Consider the following 23,767-nt stretch of genomic DNA (forward strand, 5'->3'; position numbering starts at 1 on the left):
CCCCTCCCCAATCACGTGGGCCTGGTGGGTGGGGACCGATCTGAAGTTGGAGAAATCCCTAGCAATCCAACTTCGGAGTGCGCCGCCGGTCCTCGGGAGCCGGGGCTTTGGGCGCTAGGGCTCCAGGAGGGGCGCGAAAGTGGGAACTGGTGAAGCCGAGCAGCGGCGCAGGAAGCAGGACTCGGGGCATGGCCCGGCTGTCGGTGATCCCGGGGTCGGCCACGGCGTGGACAGGTGAGCGGGGACCAGGAGGTGGCGGCGGCTGCCGTGGGAGAGGCCGCTCCTGCGTTGGCCTCCCCACACTTCATCTCGGTCCAGGGGATGCGGGGCACCCACAACGCGAGGGACCGGTTGGGTAAAGCTGCCGCGGTAGACCTTGGCGCTCGGAGTCAGTCTCGCCAGCGCCACTCCTCCTCTCCCGCCCCGTGCCCCAGTGGGGTGGTGCGGGTGTGGGCAGCGGCCCGGGACTCTGGGAAGCAGCGCGCAGGCTGGGGCGGCCCCGCCCCCCGCGTGTACACTGGCTGCTCCCAGTGACGTCACGCTCGGCTATAAAAAGGGCGGCGCGCGGTTCTCGCGGCGCTGGAGAAGCTCGAGGCTGAGGGCTGCCGGGGCTCCGGGAGCGACCGGGACGCTGGGCCGCGGGCGCCTCAGCGATGTTTTACTCAGGACTCCTCACCGAGGGCGGCCGCAAGGAGACGGACAGGCGGGAGGGGGCGTCGCTGCGGCAGCAGCGCCGGATGAAGCAGGCCGTGCAGTTCATCCACAAGGACTCGGCCGACCTGCTGCCCTTGGACGGCCTCAAGAAGCTGGGCTCGTCCAAGGACACGGTGAGCCCCCGCGGCCGCGCCCGCCTCGGGGTCCCCGCGCGCGGCGGCCAGTCACCATCGCGCTGTGAGGTCTCCCGGGGCCCGCCCTTTGCAGCTTTCACTGAGTCAGCGGCCGGGCCCCCGCCGGCCGCCGGCCGCTGTCGGCTGTCTCGCTATTGCTCTGTTTCGGATTCCTCTCCATCCAGCATTCCCCTGCTTTAGTTTCTCTCGGGATTCCGTCGTAGCTTTTCCAGCTCGCCCTCCCTTCAGCGCAGCTTCCTCCCTTCGTGTCTCTCCTCTGGAGCAGAAGAGACCCAGCCCTGCCTTCTTGCCCTCAAGTCCCCTTTCCCTCCCATTTTTCGCAGTACCGAGTTTGATTGCTTGGGGCTTGAGCCTCGCAGCCAGGGTAGCTCCCGCTGCCTCCCAGGCTGCTTGGCCGGGCCCGTGACCCAGACAGAGGTGACTCCTAAGTGGTGTGAGAAGGAGAGAACGAAGTGGGAAGGGGGCTTTCTGGGCAGTCACCACATCCAGATACACTTGACTTTTGTTGAATCCATTTCCCCTCTATGCAAAATCTACTTCTCCGTTTGATTTTGGTCTCACCTACCTTTGACCTTCCAACAGGAGGGCGGGGGGCGGGGAGAGAAACAGTGTGGACCTTGAAGGTTTCCTGAGCCCCAAACCTCTCTTCATCATCTTCCTCTCCTGCTACTCCACCCCCAAAGAGTGGATAGAGGGAGGAGGCCAGGCTGCCCCAGCTGCTCCACCGGCTGATGTGTGGAGCTGGAGCTGGGGCTGGCGCAGTCTTTTTTTCTAGCAGGGTTGTTCTTGGCATTAAGAAGGAGAAACTCCAGGACTGGAGGTCTGAGTTCAAAGACCGTACTGTTCTCTATCTATAGGAGGGATCCTATGGGGGCCTAAGGGTTACTAGTTTAAAGAACTGTATCTGACTCTTATATTTAAGTCACTGGACCAAATTGATGTTTAGCTTTGTAGTTTTATCTGGAATTTTCTTGTAGTTTAACTTGTTTTCTTGAATTTCACAATCACTTTATTCATCTAGGCAATAATTTATGAAGCATTACTTAAATGTCTTAAATGAAGTAGATGCTCTGTTTAATTTTTCCAGTATTTTTTGAGCTTTTGGAATGTTTAATTTGTCAGGGAAGCGGGGTGTCAGCCTGGGCCACTGAAATTGCCATTTCCCACCACAAGATGGGTATGGAGGGCAGAGCTGCTGAATCTACTTCTTCTTCTTCTTGTTTTAATCAACTCTAATGGCACATAGATCCCAAGATCAGATTTGCCCTCCCCCATTGTGATAGAGAATTATTTTTAGTTATTTATTGTACAGGGGATGTCTACTCAATTATCTTGCTCTGTTTTTTAAAAGGTATTTTACCTGCACAAGCCACAGGATAGTTAATCTGATTCATGCTAACTCAGAGTGGTGAGTGACTGAAATGTATTCCTAGAAAAGCGATAACTGTCTTTCTTCCCTCCTTTCACTTTACTACAGTCTAGATTCATTTAGCAAATCAGGTTCAAGTCTTCTTACCTTCAGACCACAATAATCCTAGTTCCTGTCACAATAATCCTAGTTCCTGGAAGCCTCAGCCAATAAACAGTAATAGGAAAATAAGTACAATGTGGCATTTTTTTCCCCTTCATGCTGGATTTAAGATATGATTGACATTTGGTTGTCCTGGGATGTCAAGGAGTTTCCTAGCCCTGAGGAACTGCCTCTCGATTCTTCTGCCTAGCATTCTTTATACTGCTTCATCCTGTGTAGGAAGAACTCCATCTGCTTTTCTGACTCCAGTCTGTCTTAGTTGAGCCACACAGGAGCTGATAGCATAGAACATAGGCACTAGGCTGGAAGGAAGAAGCTTCCTCAAGAAGCAGGTTATTGCTGTGGATGTGACACACAGCAGTTTATTGTGAGACCCTGAACCACGGTTCACAATTTCTCTCCCCTGCCTCCCCCCACTGCCATGAGTTGATGTCCCTCTCTCACTGTTCTCACACCTGTAATGTGCAAGTGATTGCACAGAAGAGCTAGAACAGGTCACAGATGCCAAGGCAGACTGAGGTAGGGCTAGGAGAGCTCTGAGTACTGGGGTGACGTGGCATGCTTAAGCTTTCTTGGAACTTATGCTGCTGGATCAGGATAATCTTAGAAATAACCTTAGAAGTACTATATCACTTCATATATATGGATATATATATGGGTAGATCTGGTAGTATAGACCAGTGCTGACTCAGTGTTCTCTCACCAAAGTGAAATTTTTGAGGATACAAAAATTGACTGTATAAATCTATAGTACAAACTCAATAAAAGAGGGACAAGAAAAGGGAAGGGATGGCATCAGAGGGAGATAGCGGGGAAAGGACAAATTAGTTTTCATTGATTCTGGGGTTTGTGCCAGTGAGAAGATTGTGGGTTGTTTTCCTCATACTAGTGACCTATATTAGAATCATACTGCTGAGTTTTCTGAATCATCTACCTTTTACCATGCTGTTTCTATAACATTCACTATTTGAATCCAGCCTGCCAACTTTTTTTGGATTGGCAAAGAGCATCCATGGGCAGTGAAATGTGTTCTTGTTCTCTTGACCCTAGGGAGGTGCCTTTGCCCTTTTCCTGTTTGTGAGTAGTTGGCTGCTACAAAGTCTACTGTGGAAATTAATTTTATTTCTTATGTCTGGCTGTCTTATTTTGTTTGTCCTTTTATCTTGTGCTCTTTTTTGTGTATTAGATTAAGAATCAAAATCAGAGATATGAGTAATATTTTATTTCATTTATTATTATTTTTTAAGTTGATGAGGGTAGAGAAAAAAATCACTCTTGGAGTTTTGCGTATTCTAATTTCTTTTGTTTTAGCTACCAGGTTCATAAATGTTCTTCTCATTGAGGTAAGGACTTTTTAATTTTTAAAAACAGTCATATCATGGGATATTATGCTGTCTTTCCTATATGATAATATTACTGACCATCAGGCTATATCCTTACTTATTCAGCAATAGAAAGACAGTTTTGCTTTCCTATTTATGATTGATTCTGCTTCTAGCCAAATGCTTTAGCAAAACTCACTAGAATTAGGAGAAGGCTGGGGGAAGGATGGTGTAACACAGCAAAGCCAACTGACCATGAAATGACTAGCCCTGTACTCCTAGTATCTGATCTACCTGATCAGAATTTCTGTCAATGAGGGCAGCCCTGGGTGGTATCCTGTAGATAAGTTATTCATAATGCCACAAGACATCCATAATGCTATAGATTTTGGACCAGAGAACTTGGGAGTCTTAGAAGAGGAGCATGAAATACCAGTATAACATCAGGATCTAGTGCAAACTGAAGATTTCCAGAGCCATGATCGAATCCTAATTACAGCAAACATTCTTTGAACACTTGCTATGTTCAGGACACAATGCTAGGTGCTAGGATCACAAAGAAGAAGACAGCAAAGTTTACCTGTACAATGAGTTTATAGATTAGGGGGAAGGATAGGACTGATTAATTAATTTATTCCCCAAATATTTATTGAACACTTACTACATGTCAGGCATGATCTAGGTATTGAAGATATAGTAGTGAACCAAAACGGAGTTCCTGCCCTCATAAAACTTACGTTCTTGTGGTGGGGGGGAGAAGGCAGAAAATAAATCAAGTAAATATATAATATATCAGGGTGTAATCAGTGCTATGGAGAAAATAAACCAGGATAAGGGAATAGGGAGTATAATGGTCAGGGTAGGATGGAGTAGAGCCCTGTTATTTTATCTAGGGTGGTCAGGGAAGGCCTGTCTGATAACATTACATTATACGAGATATTGAAGGAAATGAGAGAGCAAAATATCTTGGAGAAGAATGTTCTAGGCAGAAGGAACAGCAAGTGCAAAGGCCTGAATTGTCAGTGTGCTTGATGTGATTAAAAAACTGTAAGAAGGCCATTGTGGCCAGAGCAAAGTAAGCAACAGGAGGGCGATAGGAGATAACATCAGAGAGATAGTGGGAGGCCAAACTACTTAGGGCCTTATAGATCATTGTACAGATATTTGACTTTTAATCTGATATGGGAAACTGGTGGAAAATTTTATGCAGAGGGGTGACACGACATGACTTATTTCACAAAGTAGACTACTGTGTGGATTTCACTATAGAGGGCAAAAGTAGAAGCAGGGAGACTGGTTAGGAGCTGTTAGATAGTAATCCAGGTGAAAGATGATGGTGGCTCAGAGCAGTGTGCTAGCAGTTAAGGGGACAAGAAAAGATCAGACTCTCAGGTTATTTTGAAGACAGAGCTGACAAGTTTAGTTGAGAGATTGGATTAAAGATCTGAAAGAAAGAGTAGTCAAGAATGACCTCAAGGTTTTTGATCTAGCAATTGGAAGAATAAAGTTTCTCATTTACTGAGATGGCTAAGAATACAAGAGGAGTGGGTTAGGGATAGGGAATAAGAATCAGGGGGCCTCCCTGGTGGCACAGTGGTTGAGAGTCTGCCTGCCGATGCAGGGGACATGGGTTCGTGCCCCGGTCCGGGAAGATCCCCCATGCCGCGGAGCGGCTGGGCCTGTGAGCCATGGCCACGGAGCCTGCGCGTCCGGAGCCTGTGCTTCGCAACAGGAGAGGCCACAACAGTGAGAGGCCCACGTACCGCAAAAAAAAAAAAAAAAAAAAAATCAGGAATTTGATTCTTGAAGAAGTTAAGTTTGGGATGTCTATTAGCTATTCAGTTGTAGATGTTGAATAGATAGTTCCATGAAAATGTAAATAATACCACCAGGAAGCCTATGGTAGTTGTCAAGATATTGTAGTCAATAAGCGCTAGAGGAGTTCAGTGGAAGCAGTGATTACTCTGGTCTGGTGTGACAATAGTGATGGTGACCAACATCTGACTAGAGTTTCATCATTCCCTGGTGAGTCAACTGACTATGAGATTATATGGAGAGGGGGCTGCTTCGAGTGTGCCCTATAGAACCTCAGAGTAAGAAGAACTTTACAGGTTATCTGGTTGAAGTCCCTGCAGTTGTGTGAGTCCTTTGTAACAAAAATGCAGTCTGCCATGGGCGGTTGAGAAGCCACCATCTCACACCAGCAGGTAACAATCAGGAATAAGGCTGTTCTCTTTGAAATAACATGTCTATTGGGTCATAAGGTAAAGGCAGAGAGAACACAGAAGTCCTGGGGCAGTGTGACAAGACTGCCTTAGGTAGATTCCATGTGCTTTTGAGCAGCAGTAAACCTAAGGACAATCTGTCTATGATCCTATGGTGATGAAAGGGTCACGTGTTGTATATTCAGCTAGTAAATAAAGAAGAGAAGGCACAGATATTAGTGCCCTTTTAGACTTCCAAGACCAGACAGAGACATGTATATTGGGCTTGAAGTGAGAGTCAGTCAGGAGCCCATGTCTGTCTACAAACTGTACATGAGGACAAAAGTGGAGTAAGATGATTTCATGCCCTTTTAAGAAAAAAAAAGTGAATGGTAATCAGCTTCAATTTTAAGCCGAGCATGAGAATTTAAAATACATATGTACACATACATATAATTATTAAAATTTAAGTGCTTACTTTATACCTGACATGGTATTAAATGCTTCGTACAAACCATCTCATTTCATCCTCAAAAGCTCTGCAAGGTGGTTACTAACTTGAACTGAGCTCTGTCTGACCCCAAAGCATATATAGTTTAAACAATACTCTAAGTCAAGGGTTGGCAAACTTTTTCTGTAACGGATCAGATAGTTAATTGTTTTTGGCTTTGCAGGCCAGTCTCTGTCTCAACTACTCAATTGTGCTGTTGTAATGCAAAACAGCCATAGGCAATACAAATGGGGCTCATTGTGTTCTTATGAAACTTTATTTACAGAAATGGGCAGCAGGCTGGGTTTGGACTGTGGGCCATATTTGCTGACCCCTATTTCTAAGTGGTTCTAGTTGTAGTTCTATTGGAAGCTAGAAACCTTGGGTTTCTCCTCTGAGAGTAAATGCTACAAAGAAAGCAGACTTCTATAATTTCTCCTATTTTCCAGTCTGACCCATTCTGTGGACCACAGAAATCCATTAGTTTGATTCTGTCTGGATTCAGTACAGCGTAGGTAAAGGGATTGAAAAGGTGGCCTTAGAAGTTCTTGCTCAAATCATGATTCTGTGGTATCCTGCAGTATAGCCTGTTTCCTCTCACCTCACTTTTCTTCCCACTTTATAGCCTGGTTAGAAGAGATATTTAATCAGACTGGCTCCTAGATTGAGGAACCTCAGCTCTGTCTACCTGGAATACAGCATTGCCCACTGTGCCCATTTCTTTCAGAAGCTCCCGATGGTGATAAAGGCAGCACATTTGAGTTTGCCTGCTTAGGATTTAGATGCCTAAATGCTGGTTAGGGTTTAGCAGCCACACTGCAGGAACAGTAGAGAACCTGTGACTGCTTAGTGTTGCCTTGTTGAGCTAAAGCATAAAGCAGGATCCATGTCAGGAAGATGACATAGCTATGTCCAAAAGGCCACCAGAGTACCTGCAGCACCTATCTAACTAATACTGTGTATCTTGAAGTACACCTGGAAAGTAGAAGATAGCCCTTGGAAAGGCAATATTTCAATAAACAAAAACAAACCACTTAAGCATATTTACAAAGCAACAGTCAAGGAATGGGAATGCAAGTAGTACAAACTATGTAATTTATGAGTACTGAAGGGATTCTGAAGGAAAGAACTGGATGATATTAATCAAGAAAGGCTTTTTGAAGAAGTAAAGGGTAGAGATTTATTCATTTGGTATTATGCTAAGAGCTGGGATATAGCTGTGATCAAGACAATGAAGGTCCTTGCCCTTGTGAAATTAACACTCTAGTGGGGGAGTGAAATAATAAACAACTAGAAAAGCAAAATAATTCTGGACTTATAATTACTCTGAAAGGAATAGTGGGATATGTTAGTAACTAAAGAAGTGGAGTGCCTACTTTAAATAGTATGGTCAGAGAAGATGTTTTGGAGGAAGTGATGTTTGAGCTGAGAATTGAAAGATGAGATCAAGCTACCTATTTGAAATATTAGAGGAAAACATTTCAGGCAGAGGGAATGGCAGGTGCAAGGGCATTAGAATGGGAAAGAGTTTTTGAGCAAGGAGGTGTGGATGAATAAAGGGTAGAGTGGTGTGTATATGGTATGTATGTGGAGGTTGGAAAGATAGACAGGGACCAGATGGCACAGAGCCCTAGACCGTGGTAGGAAGTTTGAATTTTGTCTGAAGAACAATGAGAAGCCATTGAAGGGCTTTTTTTTTTTTTTTTTTTTGTGGTACGTGGGCCTCTCACTGTTGTGGCCTTTCCCGTTGCAGAGCACAGGCGGACTGCATCGGCAGGCGGACTCTGAACCACAGTGCCACCAGGGAAGCCCCACTGAAGGGCTTTTGAGTAAGGGAATGTATTATCTCACTTACATTTTTAAAAGCTTACTCTGGCTGCTGTGTAGAGAATGATTTGGAGAAGGGTGAAGGAAGAGGTGGAAGACAAGTTAGGAGGCTGTTGTAGCACAGATAAGAGATGATGGTGGCTTGTATTAGATTGGAAGTAGTAAAGATGAGGAGAAGTAGATCGATACCAGAAAAGTTTTGGAGGAAGTAGCAACAGTACAGATCTTCCTCGACCTATGACGGAGTTACATCCTGATAAACACACTGTAAGGTGAAAATATTGTTAAGTTGAAAATGCATTTAATATACCTAACCTACTGAACATCGTATTTCAGCCTAGCCTACCTTAAAAGTGCTCAGAACACTTAACATTACCCTGCAGTTGAGCAAAATCATCTGACACAAAGCCTATTTTATAATAAGGTGTTGAATATCTCATCTAATTTATTGAATACCATATAGAAAGTGAAAAAACAGAATGGTTGTATGAGTACAGAATAGTTGTAAGTGTATCAGTCGTTTGCCCTCATGATCATGAGGCTAACTGGGAGCTGCAGCTTGCTGCCTCTGCCAGCATCATGAGAGAGTGTTGTGCTGCGTATCACCAGCCTGGGAAAGGATCAGAATTCGAAGTACAGTTTTTACTGAATGTGTATTACTTTAGCACCGTCACAAAGTCGAAAAATCATAAGTTGAACCATTGTACATTGGGGACTATCTATACTTGGGATGGAAGTTTAGGAAAAGAAAAGAATCAAGAATGGATGGGCGTGTAGTGATGCCATTTTACCAGATTGGTGTAAAGGGAATAATCCAGAATGTTAAAATAGAACAGGACTTTGGAGCTCAAACCTCTTTTATTACTGATGAAGAAGGTGAGACTGAGAGAAAAGTAATGCTTAGAGAGATTAGTGATTTGCCCAAGGTAGTATGTGATAAGTGGTCCTTTTGCTAAAGTAGAACGCCTTCATGGAGGATTAAAGATAAGACTGGCAAGGAGGATGAATTAGTGGAAGATCTTAAATGCTAAATTGAGTATTTTGTGTTTGATACAGCTGGCAAGGGAGCCACTGTAGGGGAAGGAGACCATGAACATAATGTTTTAGGAGATTATTTGAACTTAGCAATAACAGCAGAAATGGAGAGGAAACTACAAGGTGTTAAAGAGGCAGAATTTCACTCACCAAGACGGAGAATACTGGAGAAAGTACAAGTTTTGTGGGAAAGATCAGTGGGACAAGTTAAGTTTGAAAGTGCCTGTGGGGTGTCTAAGTGGAGAAGTTCAAAGAGGCAGTTGGTTCTATGGGTCTGAAACTCAGAAGTGAGGGCTGAGCATGAGATGGAGTCATCATCATAAGGGTACTAATTTATACAATGAAAGCAGATAAGATTGCCCTAAAAGGTTTTGTAGAGTGAGAAAGGGACCTAAGATAGAGCAACAAGGAACACTAACATTTAGGAAATGAGCAGAGGCAAAGGAGCCAATAAATGAGACAGATGCAGAATAGACAGAAAAGTGGTTTTAGAAGCCAGTGGAGGAGAGTTTCAAAAAAATGGAATGTTGAGTTTATTGAAACATTGTTTCTAATGGCAAACATGTAGAAATAATCTACATGTCCATTAGTAGTTAAATAAACTGAGGTATGTTTGTACCACAGACTCATAGGTCTATAGATGATGTGCTATTTTAAAATGCAGAAAGCGGGGCTTCCCCGGTGGCGCAGTGGTTGAGAGGCCGCCTGCCGTTGCAGGGGACACGGGTTCGTGCCCCGGTGCGGGAAGATCCCACATGCCGCGGAGTGGCTGGGCCCGTGAGCCATGGCTGCTGAGCCTGCGCGTCCGGAGCCTGCGCTCCGCAATGGGAGAGGCCACAACAGTGAGAGGCCCGCGTACCGCAAAAAAAAAAAAAAATGCAGAAAGTAGGGCAGATGTAAAAAAAATAGGTGCTAAGGTGGTTGGTTATAGGGTAACCTGACATTACATCTGCCTAAGTTACATTGTTGGTGTGTGCGTGTATGTGTGTGTGCACACATGTACACACACTTCAGTTTTTGCATGATTTGGCAAACACTGTTAGTTGGCTAAATCATCACCCATTTTCAGCCCTTTTCTATCTACCTGACTCCTCTACGCAGAAGCTAAATACACCCAGACCCCCTTGCAGTTAGAAGTGGCTGTGGGAATTCTGACCAAGAAGATATAGGCAGAAGACTGCTGAGGGAACTTCTGGGAAAGCTTTTGCTTTCCTGATAAAAAGGATAGATGGCACAGAGTTCCTTCCTCCTTCCTTAGATGTGGATGTAATGCCTGGAGCTGGGGCACCCATCATATGACCATGAGGGAATATCCAAGAGAATTACAGAAACAGTAGCCCTGAAATTGTTAAGCTGCTGAATTAATGCCAGCAGCTGCCTACCTCCAGTCTTCTTGTTATGTGAGAAAAAAATACACCTCCATTTAAGCCATCATAAGTTGGCTTTTCTTGTGGCTGTATGCTTTCTTAATGTATAGGGTATATTTTTAAAATTTACTTTTTATCAAAAAGCACATGTATATAATTTAAAACTTAAAAAAAATTTAAACTGTTCCTTAATTCTCTTATACCTTCCCATCATGTCCCCTCTCCTACTATATTAATATTGTAATATATTAGTAACAATTAAATAGCTATCTTGGGTCAAATCAGCATTTACTGCTTACATTATTATGACTATATTCATATTATTCACAGCTGAGTCAAATACTATACCATAATTATGTTTCTTTCTCATACAAATATTTATTTTTATCAAAATTAATAATTGCCTAGTTTTTTCCCTTTGTTTAATTTTCTATCTAAAATTTAAATCTCCTCCAAGTACCTTAAAACTGCAGATGATCTAGCAGGTGTTTTTTTTTTTTTTCTTGGAGACATCCTTCCTGGAGTGCTCTATCCTCGCATTTCATTTTGGACTGGTTGCTCTCACGGCCCACTACACAACCAATATCCTGGACTTTTTCTTCAACACCGTTTTCAGAATTTCTCTTGTTTCTCTTCTCTATTGTATACTCTATTTCTTGGATCCTATGCTTTTTTCTTTGTTTGTTGGTTTCCCTCGCTTTGGTGGAGTATATCCTTCAGAAGCTGCTTAAGGATTCTTGGGAAATAACTTTCCTGAGTCTTAATTGATAGCTTGGCTAGGTTTAGAAATTATGTGCTGTCAGATTTGTTAAAAGTATTATTCCATTGTCTTTTAGCTTCCATTATTACCACTGAATAGTCCTATGTAATTCTGGTTCCTAATCCTTTGTATTTGAAATCATCTTTTTCTCTTTGGAAACTTTTGGAATCTTTGTCATCCATGATATTCCAAAGATTCTTAATGATGTGAAATCTTGGTTTGGGTCTTGTATCTTTCATTATGCAAGGCTCCATGTGAGCCCTTCAACTCGTATTCTTCAGTTCTGGTATAGTATGGCACTCCACTCTCATTCTTAGCTGTTGAAGGAATCTGTCCTAAGCCTAGCCAAACTGTCAACCAGCCAGAGTCTTTTGATTTACTCTTACAAAAAGAATAAAGTTTTGGCATTCTTCCCAGTTGTCTGGATCAACTGGGAAGGAGTCTTATGCATAGGAGTCTTATGCAGGCTTTATACTAATCTCTTTCCAACCCTAATCATACCCTCCAATTGTAGAGGTTCTAATACCTCTAATTCCTCAGCTTTTCCAGGGTTTTAGTTTAAGTAGGAAAACTGCTTTTACAGCTAGACCCCCAAGTATAAACTAGTTCAAATATAATAGTTTATTTTTTCTTAGGTAAGAGTTCTAGTGGGAAGGTCAACAAGACAGCCCTCTTCCATGTAGTCATTTAGTGACCCAGGCTGACAGTGAGTGGCTCTTCTGTCTTCAACACGTTACCTCCAGGTAGGTTACCCTAAGGGTCATCTCCATTCCAGCCCGTCAGAAGAGGAAAAGAATATGGAGGAGTGTACACAGGAGAGGTTTACAGGCCAGGCCTAGAAGTGGTATGTGTCACTTCTACTCACATTCTGTTTGCCAAACTCAGTCATATGGCCTTGCCTAACTACAAGGAAGGCTGGGAAACATAATCTAGGTATCTTTCCAGAAAGAAGAGGAGATCATGGATTTTAATTAGTAACTGGCAGTCTCTGCCACTCCAGTGTTCCATGAAGTAAAATGGTGTGAAGCACTTAGCTTTCTCTAGTCTAGGTCAGTTACCAGTTTTTCGTCTGCTATTTAGATTCCAAAATTTTGTCAAAATCTCTTCTTTTGTTATTGTTGTTGCTTACTTTACTATTCTCTTTGTTCTTATAGTTTTAGGCCTTTCTTGTTCCTTGACTATGATTTTAGTGAAATTTTCGTTGGGAGCAAAGGTAAATGTGCAGTTACATTGTCATTTAAAACATGAGGGCAGGGAATTCCCTGGTGGTCCAGTGGTTAAGACTCCACACTTCCAGTGCAGAGGGTGCAGGTTTGATCCTTGGTCAGGGAACTAAGAGCCCATATGCCATGTGGTGCGGCCAAAAAAAAAAATTTTAAACAAACAAACAAACATAAGGGCATAATTAAATGGCTACAGAAGAGCATCTCTGAGGTTCATATGAGTTAATTGGCTGTGAATTTTCAACTCCTGAACTATACTATGAAGACTTGTAGTTATAAAAGTGAATGAAAAGAATTATATGTACTGACATAGAAAAATGCCTTTCATATATTAAACAAAAATTAAAAATTTAGAAGAGTGTTATAGTATGATCCTGTTTTTATTTATGTTTGTAGATGTATTAAAATTTTTGGAAGGATGTACTTCTAAATTTAATGGTTGTTCTTTGTAGGGAGTAGAACTGAGAAGGTTTGAAGGGTTGCAGAGGCTTTCCCTTTTTTTTTTTTTTGCGGTACGCGGGCCTCTCACTGTTGTGGCCTCTCCCGTTGCGGAGCACAGGCTCCGGATGTGCAGGCTCAGCGGCCATGGCTCACGGGCCCAGCTGCTCCACGGTGTGTGGGATCTTCCCGTACCGGGGCACGAACCCGTGTCCCCTGCATCGGCAGGTGGACTCTCAACCACTGCGCCACCAGGGAAGCCCGAGGCTTTCCCTTTTTAATTGTATATACTTCAGTGACATTTGAATATTTTATATTGAAGATGTATTACGTTTGAACCTTTTTTGGGTTACTAAATAAAGGAATAGTCAGCAGGGCCAAACACCCTAGAGAAGTCAAGTAAAATGAAGGCTGAAATATGTCTGTCAGATTTGGAAATTAGGAGATCGTTATTGGTGTTGTGGGATCAGAAGTGATTTCAGTGAAGAAAATATAGGATATCAGGAAATTGACTAGTGATTTCGACCTTTTTTTAAGACCGTTTAAGGCAGGGTTGTGGTTAGGACGTGGCACTGAGGAGGCAGGGTCTGAGGGTTTGTGGAGGTGTTTTCTTCCCAGTGTGTGAGAACTTTGAGTATGTGTATAGCCTGTGGAGAAAGGGTAGAGTAGGAAAATTCAAAGAGAGATGACTTCAAGGAAAACGATTTCAGAACCTTCCTCGTTTGCCTGATCTGTCCAGTGATGATTAGACTCCTCTCAAGATTCAGAATAACCAGGTAAAGTGGTGTTGGGCAAGACCACTGTAGAAGGAAAGCCTTGAACTTTAGGTTATGAGGGCTTTGTTTAGATGGACTTTGAAGTCCCTTCCAGTCTTCAGTTCTACAGATCCAGCTTATCTGAGTTGGTCATGCTAAGCATGGACCTGACAGAAACAAACACCTGCTTTAGTATGAATCTAGACTTATTAGTGAGAGAGATAAGAATGAAGAATTTCTGTTTCTTTTGAGGAGCAAAGCATTCTCCCTGGGTCCAATCAGGAAATCAGAGTTAGCACTTCCTCCAGCTCCTTGTCAAATTAAGAAGCTCTCATTTTCTTTTAAATGCCCCTCTCTCTCCTTTTCCCAAGAATACTAATTTAAAATCTGCCTTGCCAAGAGTCAGTGTATTTTGGGAATCCATTTCTTCGCCTCACCAGGGTTACAGCGAGTCATGGCTCTGACTCCATTCTTCCTCAGAAATCTGTAATATGGTGGAAATGAAGACCTCCTGCACTTCTACCCACTTCCTGGGGAAGGTTCTAGGCTCTGGGCTTCTAGGAGTAACTCTCTTCCCCCCCTAGAATTGGAATGCCATCTAGTATGTGTCACATAGAAACTTGGGGTTAGACTCCATCCTTTGAGGGATTTTCAATATTATTGTAAACTAGGAATAATATGCTTTTGTATAGAAATTTCTCAGGTCAAATGACTTTAAGAGGTGGCTTACACCTTCTGGAGGCCACTTTGAGTAGAAACAGTAGAGCACAGATATATCTGCCCTAGTAACTCTCCTAAGCTCTATTAAAGAGCAGACTTGATTTCATATTCCTCATTCTTCTTCCTAACCTTAGGTATCCTGGCACAGATATAAGGTCTAATTAAGTCCCCTGCTTCTTGGTCAGTTTCTGTCCCTTTTACACTCCACTTTTGGCCCATTGAAGAGAGCGGGAATGGATGACAAGCACATGGCAGGAGGAGCCTTATGCTCCTTGAGGTCCAGAGAATAACAGTAAGGATGATTCCTCTGGGTTCTGCCAGGTTCTAAAGTGTGTCTTCTAAGAGGGTTATTCAGCAGGTATGAATCCCTGTCTTCCTACCTCATCCACCCATGGATAACTCAGCCCACAGGAGAGCCACGTCATCAAGGCACATGTATTTGGGTCCAAAGGATAATACTGTGAGGGAGTGAGACTTGAAACAGAAGTACACAGAACTCCTGAAAACCAGCGCTAAGAAGGTTTCTTTGGCCTGTGAGAATTAGCTGCCCTTTCTATAAGTCCCCTGGAAAGATACATTTATTCCACATAGACTATGGCCACTTTCCTCCTGAAATGGCCTTGTAAGGTAAGGGAAAGCAGCAAGCCCACGTAGTACAAATCACAAGGGTCCCTTAGTTCTCTTTAGCCATGGACTATTAGCCCTGTCCACGCTTCCCAGGGTCCCACATTGCTCTTTCATTCACTCAGGGTTGCCTACTGCAAATTGGTTTATAGTTCCTGCTCTGATAATACCCATGAAGTCCCTACTTGAAGGAAGGATAAATAAGAAGCAAAGGTAGAGCTCAGTTATGGGCAGCTCCTTCATTATTTCTGCAGCACCTGGGGGACAATGAGAGAAGGGGGGAAATGACCTGTCATTAAGAAGCCTCTGCTTTCTGTTCCTCAAGCAACCTCATAACATTCTGCAGAGGCGCCTCATGGAAACCAACCTGTCAAAGCTCCGAAGCAGTCGTGTCCCTTGGGCCTCCAAGACCAACAAACTCAATCATGCCAAGTCTGAGGGGCTAAAGAAGTCTGAGGTTGATGACATGATTTTGGTTTCTTGCCAGGTAATGTTCTGAGAATAGCTTTTCCAGGTTTTCTGGAGAACAGAATTTGGGCCCATTATCCCAATAATGGGGACCTCTCCTCCAAATTGTATAGAATGTGGGTCTTATCATGGAATTCATAAATGAGTTTTAAGGGGGGCACTCAATGCAACACTGGAAATATATGCAGTAATTTGTATGCATGTGCATCGTTATGGGGAAAAGGACTAAATGTTTCGTCAGATTTGCAAAGGAGTATGTGATACACACACACACACACACACACACACACACACACACACACACACACAATTAAGAGCCACTTGGTGTATAGAATGAAATACCCAAAGTCCTTTGGGATCCTCTGTAAGCTCTAGCTTCCGCAGGAAAAAGAACCCCTCAAAGGAGACTCAGCAATGGATAAAGATGGGACACTACCAACCCATAATTGTGAGGATGCTCCCCAACCCTGCCTTTCATACGACACCTGCTGCTTGCTCTTTGGATCTCCCTTCCCTTTTGCTTCTCTGGCTCCTATTGAACAGTATGTTTCCTCTCTACAGTGTGCTGGAAAGGATGTGAAAGCCTTGGTTGACACAGGCTGTCAATATAATCTCATCTCTTCAGCCTGTGTGGACAGACTGGGGTAAGTAGTCACTTGTGCTGGAAGTCAGATGCTAATACACTCTTTGCTTGAATTTATTTTGAAGTCCAGGCTTTCCATTAACTCCCACCAATTAAGTTTTGAGCAAAGACCTTTGGGCTCCGGAATGAGAAAGTATGAAATCCTTGGCTCATTGCGTGCCATGCCCTGATCCTGATTTGTGCCCTGCCCAGACAACAAGTTAGAAGGATCTGCCCTGGTGGTGTACCCGAGAGAAGTAAAGTCAGGGATGTGGTTGGCCTTAGCTTACTTGGGGTCCTTCTGGAGGCCACACTGCCTGTCCCAAGAAGTATCAGTCAGACCGTGGAATAGAGCTGCTATTGCTGTTGGGCCTGAACCATCACAGGGGTGATGAGTACCTTTCCTCTCTGCAAATAACAGGTAAAATCAGCTCTTACTGCTGCCCCTGCTGGGGCCTGGGTGTGAGGCAGACACCTCATATATTGAATATCTTCAGTTCTCTAACAGCTGGAATTGGGTTCTCCCTCTTTTTTAGTCAGAGAAAGCCATTTTGTATCTTTCCTCCTTTTCACTCAATCTGTACTTTTATTTCCTTTCTTCTTCCTTCTCTTTCCTCCAAAGTACCAGATGGGCCCTGAGGTCTAGCCCAGGATTGGGAGGATCAACCCAATATCCTTTTCCACTTCTCTAGCCCTAAGTACAACAGAGCATTCCCCAGCCTAAATCTCTGTATTGAAACAATCACTAGGGTAGATGTAATGGCCCATTTTAAGCTACTTTCAAAATATCCCTATTAGGCAGGGCTTGCACAAGTCTTGATTTGTATAATCAGTGACCTCTGCCACATGTTCTGTTCCTTCTCATTTCTACCTTCTCCTCACCCCTCACCACAACTGTGACTCTTTGAAGCTGGCTCTATGGGTTTTGTGCATTGCTGTTTAGGGCGGTGGACGGGGTGGGGTGGGGGTGGAGTCCAAGGACACAAGTGCTCCTATGAGAAGAATCCTGAGCATTTTTATGGGGTGAAGAGATGAGCTGTAGTGCAACATGATGTTTCCAGAAAGACTAATAATGTCCTGGTGCATAATTAGGCAGAAGACTGCCATGATTCCAGAGGAATTAATAACCATCTGTAAAATTGCAATTATTTTTCTTTTGGATGGGCTATAACACCAAAAGAGAGGAAATGGAGTAAAGCAGAAGTTTTGGCACAGAAAGTCCGTAATTAAGTATTTATCCACCAACTCATAATAGCTCGGTGCTAGCTGTTCCAATCAGCTTACATAACTGTGTGAAACCTTGGTGCTGTTCTTTCCTTCCTCCCCTAGACAGACAAGTTAAATTAATTAGGACTTTCTCCGCAATATGCCTTGCTGATGCCACTATCAATGCACTTAACAAATAAGTACCTGCCTCCACCATCCTTATGGCCTCAGACTAAATGATGAGGATAGACTGAAATAGACAAAGAGAAAATTAGACACTGAACAAAGCATCTTCTAAAATTAGGATTTACCTGCCCTCTCTGAGATCTGTTACCCACAGATGGATAAAAGGATATGTTAACTAAATTGCCTTGCACATAGGTGGGGATGTTGAGATGCAGAAAAGGATTCTCTGAGTGTGTCAACTCTCATATTCCACCAGTGCAGATAGTGACATAGCTTTTTGAGAATAGGAGCTGAATCTTTAGTTTTTTATATCTCCTGGCATGTTTAGGATAAAGTGCTGAAACAAGAATTGTAGACTAGCATTTTTTTTTGGTAAATTAACCCAGGAAATCTCTGGAAAATTCCAGCTGTGTGTCAGAAGGTAGGCATTGCCAGATTCCACCAGAAACTTCTGCCAAGGGGATTCTGTTATTTCCTCTCTGGTGCAGACTCAAGGAGCATGTCAGATCTCACAAGCATGAAGGAGAGAAGCTTTCTCTACCCCGACATCTGAAAGTAGTGGGCCAGATTGAGCACCTAGTGATCACTCTGGGCTCCCTCCATCTGGACTGCCCAGCAGCCGTGGTTGGTGAGTAGAATGGGGGACTGGACCTATGGACCCCTAAGTTAAACCCTCTCCCTCCTTCCACCAAACCCTCATGGGATTTTATGCCTGTAAATATTGACTTCTTCAAAATTCCAGGTTTCCACTTTTTTGTACTATAAATCTTGTCCCAGTTTTTGCCTTCTGAAGTACCAGATGGGCCTTGAGCTACATTCAAGACATATTGAGAATCACTCAGAGAATAAAAAAATTCAAGGGGTAAGAAAACAAACATTTCTGTGTGCCCCTGAGAGCTTTCTGTGGGCTAGTTGGAGGTAGAGGGCAAGATCCTCTTACTCCTTTGCCATAAATCCCTTCATAATTTCCCACCAACTCCTATACTTTCCCTCATGTACTCTATTCTAGAGAGTACTCTAAGTTCCTGATTTTTGTCCAAAGGCCTTTGTCCTTTCGAGTTAAAAAGACTTCAGTTTGAATCTTGACTCTATCACTTTTTAACTATAATGATTTGGGAAAATTACTTAATATAATAAATGCTCAACAGATGTTTATTGGATGGATGGAAGGAAGGAAGGAAGGGAGGTCAGGTTGCATAGAACCTAATGGTGATAAGGCTGACTTCTAAACCAACATGAAAATGGTTAAATCTTAATTTTTTTTATTAGAGGACAATGAGAAAAACTTGTCCCTTGGTCTCCAGACTCTCCGATCCCTGAAGGTAGGATTGATTCTATATTCCCATTGGTACTTCTTCTCTGAGGCAAGGGTCCTCTTACATGGAGACCCCATAGTGGGATCATTGAGGGTAACCAGTGATTCTTCTTTGTTTTCAGTGCATCATAAACTTGGATAAGCACCGGCTGATCATGGGGAAGACAGACAAGCAAGAAATCCCTTTTGAGGAGACAGTTTCCTTGAATGAAGACAAGTGAGTGCCCAAATGGGTGTGGTCAAGTAAAATCCATTGGTCATTAACTGGAGGGGTTCTCACACAGGATATTGGGTTGTATCCTGCTTTTGACCGTCAATCATTCCACAAGTATACCCCTCCTCACCCCCAGAGTTCACAATCCCACAAAACTATAGCCCACATTTCAGAATGAGCAGTGATGATACTGCATAGAGTGGTGGGGAAGATGAGTAGCTTTTAAACTAAAATTGTACTTGCGTTCAGTCTAACTTCTTTGAATTTGGTATCATTTCTTTTATTTCTTTCTCATTTCAGCACTTCAGAAGCATAACTACAGCCTGCAGCATGTCTGCACGTGTGCACACATACCAGGTTGACAGATTAAGAAAACTGGGTTTGAACCAAATGCAGTAGCAACTTGCTTTGGACCAAGTCCTCCCCTCTAATAGAAGCTCCAGGGGGTCCTTCCCACCCAGACCTCTCTAGACTTTAGTCTGTGCTTAGAGATCTTGTCTGGTTATAGCCGTTGTTTTTTACTCCTTTGATCACTTAATTTATAGACCTTTTTGACACTGCCAGGTCCCACTTGTGGCCTATTTCTCTGCTTCTTCAAGGAAATTGCTTTTATTAGTCAAGTATAGGGGCTGCTAGGTTCTATTTCTCCATAGATACACTTGCTTCTTTTCCTGTAGTTAAAGTGTATAATGAACAGGAATCTGACCTTTACCTCCTTTCAGCTATTTCAAAGAGATACAGGGTACCTATGGCTCAGAATTCGAATTTCTTCTAATTCTTTCATTGATTTCTCAAGTATGAATTAATCTGAAAGAGCCCAGAGAAATCATCTAGTCCAACCCGTTCATTTAAAGGTCTGGAGAGTCAATTGAATTGTCTAAGCTCATATACTGAGTTGGTGGCAGAGGGGACCTAGAATTCAGAGCTGACAAGCCAAGGCCAAGGCCATGTTCATTCTCATTTGTTGCGTCAAGCCTCGAGAGGAGGATGAAGAGGTGAGGATTTGTAAAAAGGCAGGGTAGGGGAAGGCTATGCTTTGGGGATGGATGCCAGAGGATCTGGGAAGCCCTCCCTCCTGTGTGCTAAGCCCACTAGAAGTCCCCTGACCCAGACTGTCACATTTAGGTGCTTATCTTGGTGCCTAAAAGCCATGGGTATAAAGATGAATGAGGTGGCTTCTCACCTTGAACGTCTTGGAGGGTAGGAGGAGGAAGGACTCACAGACAGAAAAACATTAACCACTCTCTGAGATGGAATTGAAGGCTTCAGTAAATAATCTGGGCATCATTGTCAGGTGTTGATAACCCCAAGATCCAGTCAGTGTTTCTGTCTAGCCTGTTATTTGTCTGCATCAGACTCAAGTAGCTGGGAACAGGAGTGGGGAAAGGAGATGAAAAAACCCAGAGCAGGTCCAAAATAGAAGGATAGAATCAGTTGGTGGGAAAGCCTACCTAGGGAAACATTTCTGGGATGGGGGCGAGGAATGAAACTTCCTGGCAGGGAATTGATGGTTGGGAAGCTCTTCAGTTCTGTCCTGGAATAAGGAAAGAGGCAGGGCAGGAGCCTGCCCAAGAGTTCACAACAATTTTTTCTGACTCCTCAGTATTTCCTGACCCCTCTCAAAAAGGTCATGGGGTTTCTTGAAGCCTTTCTGTTGGGGTGTCAGTTGGGCACATAGATACCTGTAATGGAATCTCCCCTTCAGTTTGGTCAGAGATGTACTCAGAGAAGTCAGAAAAATAGCCAGCTGTGGGTGTCCCTTTAAGAGATTCCCAAGTCTACCCTTGGTTCATAGCAGCAGTTCCTCGAGTATTTAATGATCCTACTTCAAACTTTGCCAGATCCCACCAACAATCTTGTCTAGCGTTAAGCTACTGTCTTTATCAAACAGTTTTTTGGAACTGTGTTTTCAGCTTTTCAGAAGCTCCCTAAAGACTAGGAACTTGGTGACGTGACCCCCATTTGAACAGCTAGGCAGCCATACTGTAGCCAGTTGTCACTGCGTCGCCCCCAGGCCCTTCTTATCAGCCTCTACAGAGAAAGCAAGATGGAAAACTAAGCACAGCCACAGTAGGAGAGGCCACATCTGAAGCTCAGCAGAGGTGATCCCATGTTACCAGCCTTCAGTGCCCCCTCAAACTACCCCCATTTTCTTACATGGGAGCACCTGCACCTTTCCATTGAGGCCTCTCCACTCTGCTCCCTTGCCTATCATGGAACCACTTTGGCCTGCTTCTCATCCTAGGACTGAGTTGAAATACTTCACCTTTTCCCTAGTTGAAAGTTCCACTCTGAGCCTTGATTCTTGGCCACAAGTGAGGCATGTTAGAAGTTCCTTGGCCTGGTTTATCCTTATTTAGATTCCCTGTGGACCAAGTGAGGCCAGGAATTCTCAGGTGCTAGAAAGATGCCACTGATTTTGACCCTTGGAGTTCAGGATTATATAGCATCAGGGGGTTGATCAGGTGGCCTTTAGTGATCTTTCTGGCCTCTGAAAATCAGTCAGTGACGTCCCAGTTTTGGAATAGAGACAGTTGGGGTGATCTGAGCTTATGGTATCATAATCTCACTCCATGCAGTCAGACCATTTGAATTCACTAACCGAATAATTGTGCTTTAAACCTCAGGCTTGATAGAGGTACCTAAAGTTGTCTAAAGATAATTATAGGAAGTCTTGAGCTTCATTAATTTTCTTCAAATGCTTCCAGGTTGATTACTCTGATAGCCCATATCTCCTTGATATTCATGAGGAAGCACTGGTCCACTTTTCTGAGGCTGGCTAGCTAAGCAGGGAAGGTCATTTCTTCCCAGAATCCTAGAAAATTCTCTCTGGTACCTCTGATTGAGGGTGTGGGAAGAGAGTGTCTACTCAGGTCACCGTTCTGAAGACAGGTGGTAGCAAGAAGTAACCCTGTAGAACTGTATCCCTCTCATTCCTTATTAGATGTCCAAATAAAATACAGGGAGTTTGAAAAATATTGTCTTTGTCGTTTGGTATTTCTGTGCCTGACTTATTTGAGGAAAAAATGTTTTCTGACTTTTCTATTTCCTTGCCCTGCACAGACCCCACCTGTTAAGATTTTCTATTCCTTAGCTCAAAGTGTCTATAGATGGGTTGCTTGGTATGTCAGCTGCCCTTACTCTTGTATAATAGAAATATCTTTCCAGGCTGGGCACATGGAGGAGACGAACTGGATTCCTCCCTCCTTCTGTTGCCAGGCCTCTGCATTGGCACTTTATCTGCTCAGTGTTCGTGACTGTGTTGAGTTTATTTGTGAGATTAATGTAACAATAAAGTGAAATCTTCCCCTCTGTGTGCTTGTCTGACAAAATCTTTGTGTCAGGTCCCCTGGAAGATGGCGGAGCACAGGCATAGCCCAGCTGCATCTGTGTTTCTCTTAAAGGATCTTCTGAACACAAGGCTTTGTGGTCCTCATTTCCTCCATTGCTACTAGCCCTTTTGCTCCCTCTTACTGGCTGTATGTCCTTGGGCAAATTAGTGAACCTCTGTGAGCTTGGCTTTGTAATCTACAAAACAGAAGTGATAATAGTACTTACTTCACAGTATCAAATGAGATAACCTGTGTAAAGTGGTTGGCTTATGGTAGTCCCTCAAAGATTTAACTGTTTGTGAGAACAATCTTTTATGGTGGATCCCCAGTGTGTGAGAGAACATTTACTTCTAGAAATTTTGTTTACGAATTTACTTTTTATAAATATATTTATTTATTTAGAAAGGAAATATTTATTTGGTTCAAACAAATAAGAGGTTTGGGAAGGGGAAGGGTTGAATGAACCTTAATATATAGTTAAAGTTAAGGTCTAAATGATGTTGCAAATAACTGCATTTTACAGATGATAGAAACTTACCTTTTAAGTGTTAATATTTTTAGTATTTAAACAGTGTAGTTATTAGTCAACAAGAAACATTCTATACCTATGACAGTGGTTATCACAATCTAGAATTATGTTTCTACCACTACTCAGATGATATTATCATTCCACCTCAAAAGGTTTTCTGTCTTACTTTTGTCCATTTATTCTAAATATAATAAATGTAAAAAGACTTAACCAATCTGACTCTTAAACAATGAGCAACAGAGCTTCCCTGATGGCGTAGTGGTTGAGAGTCCGCCTGCCGATGCGGGGGATGCGGGTTCGTGCCCCGGTCCGGGAGGATCCCACATGCCGCGGAGCGGCTGGGCCCGTGAGCCATGGCCGCTGAGCCTGTGCGTCTGGAGCCTGTGCTCCGCAACGGGAGAGGCCACAACGGAGAGAGGCCCGCGTACAGAAAAAAAAATAAAAACAAACAAGCAATGAGCAACAGAATCAAGATTCATAATCACCTTAATAGAATGAAGCCAACAAAATTGTTTTAACAGAGTTTAAAAAATATATTCTGACTTCCATTTTTAAAAAATCTATTGCACTTGCATAGTGGGGGAGAACTTGGATTAACAGAAATTCCTGTGAAGATGATATTGGTGTTTAGTTGATTGCGCATTCTCTATGTAGAAGTATCAAGGACTCTGTGTGTAGGAGATGTCATTTGTAAGACAGGGATGTGTATATAATCTGTGGAGCATCCAGAAAAGGGCAATGGTAACCTCAT

The 23,767-nt window shown here is 43.3% G+C and overlaps 1 protein-coding gene across 2 annotated transcripts; it reads left to right on the top strand.

The window, feature by feature from the left end:
• Positions 1-22,750, top strand: NRIP3 (nuclear receptor interacting protein 3). Of its 2 annotated transcripts, XM_079929651.1 has the most exons (8): positions 1-234; positions 667-827; positions 15,470-15,631; positions 16,174-16,256; positions 18,115-18,254; positions 18,896-18,948; positions 19,064-19,158; positions 19,456-22,750. In XM_079929651.1, the coding sequence occupies exons 1-8, from the start codon at positions 189-191 to the stop codon at positions 19,469-19,471; spliced, it is 756 nt and encodes a 251-aa protein (XP_079785777.1). In that variant the 5' UTR covers positions 1-188; the 3' UTR covers positions 19,472-22,750. The 2 variants fall into 2 exon arrangements, with proteins under 2 accessions (XP_079785777.1, XP_079785778.1); XM_079929652.1 differs by lacking the exon at positions 1-234 and having other exon boundaries at positions 449-827.
• The last annotated feature ends 1,017 nt before the right edge of the window (positions 22,751-23,767 follow it).

Source organism: Stenella coeruleoalba (assembly GCF_951394435.1).
Source record: "Stenella coeruleoalba genome assembly, chromosome: 8".
NCBI classification, from domain to species: Eukaryota; Metazoa; Chordata; class Mammalia; order Artiodactyla; family Delphinidae; genus Stenella; species Stenella coeruleoalba.

Coding starts and splice junctions, on each gene's coding strand:
- NRIP3 (XM_079929651.1), top strand. CDS start 189: ATGGCCCGGCTGTCGGTGATCCCGGGGTCGGCCACGGCGTGGACAG. Junction 16,257..18,114: donor GCCTGTGTGGACAGACTGGG/GTAAGTAGTCAC, acceptor TCTCTGGTGCAG/ACTCAAGGAGCATGTCAGAT. Junction 18,949..19,063: donor AGACTCTCCGATCCCTGAAG/GTAGGATTGATT, acceptor CTTTGTTTTCAG/TGCATCATAAACTTGGATAA.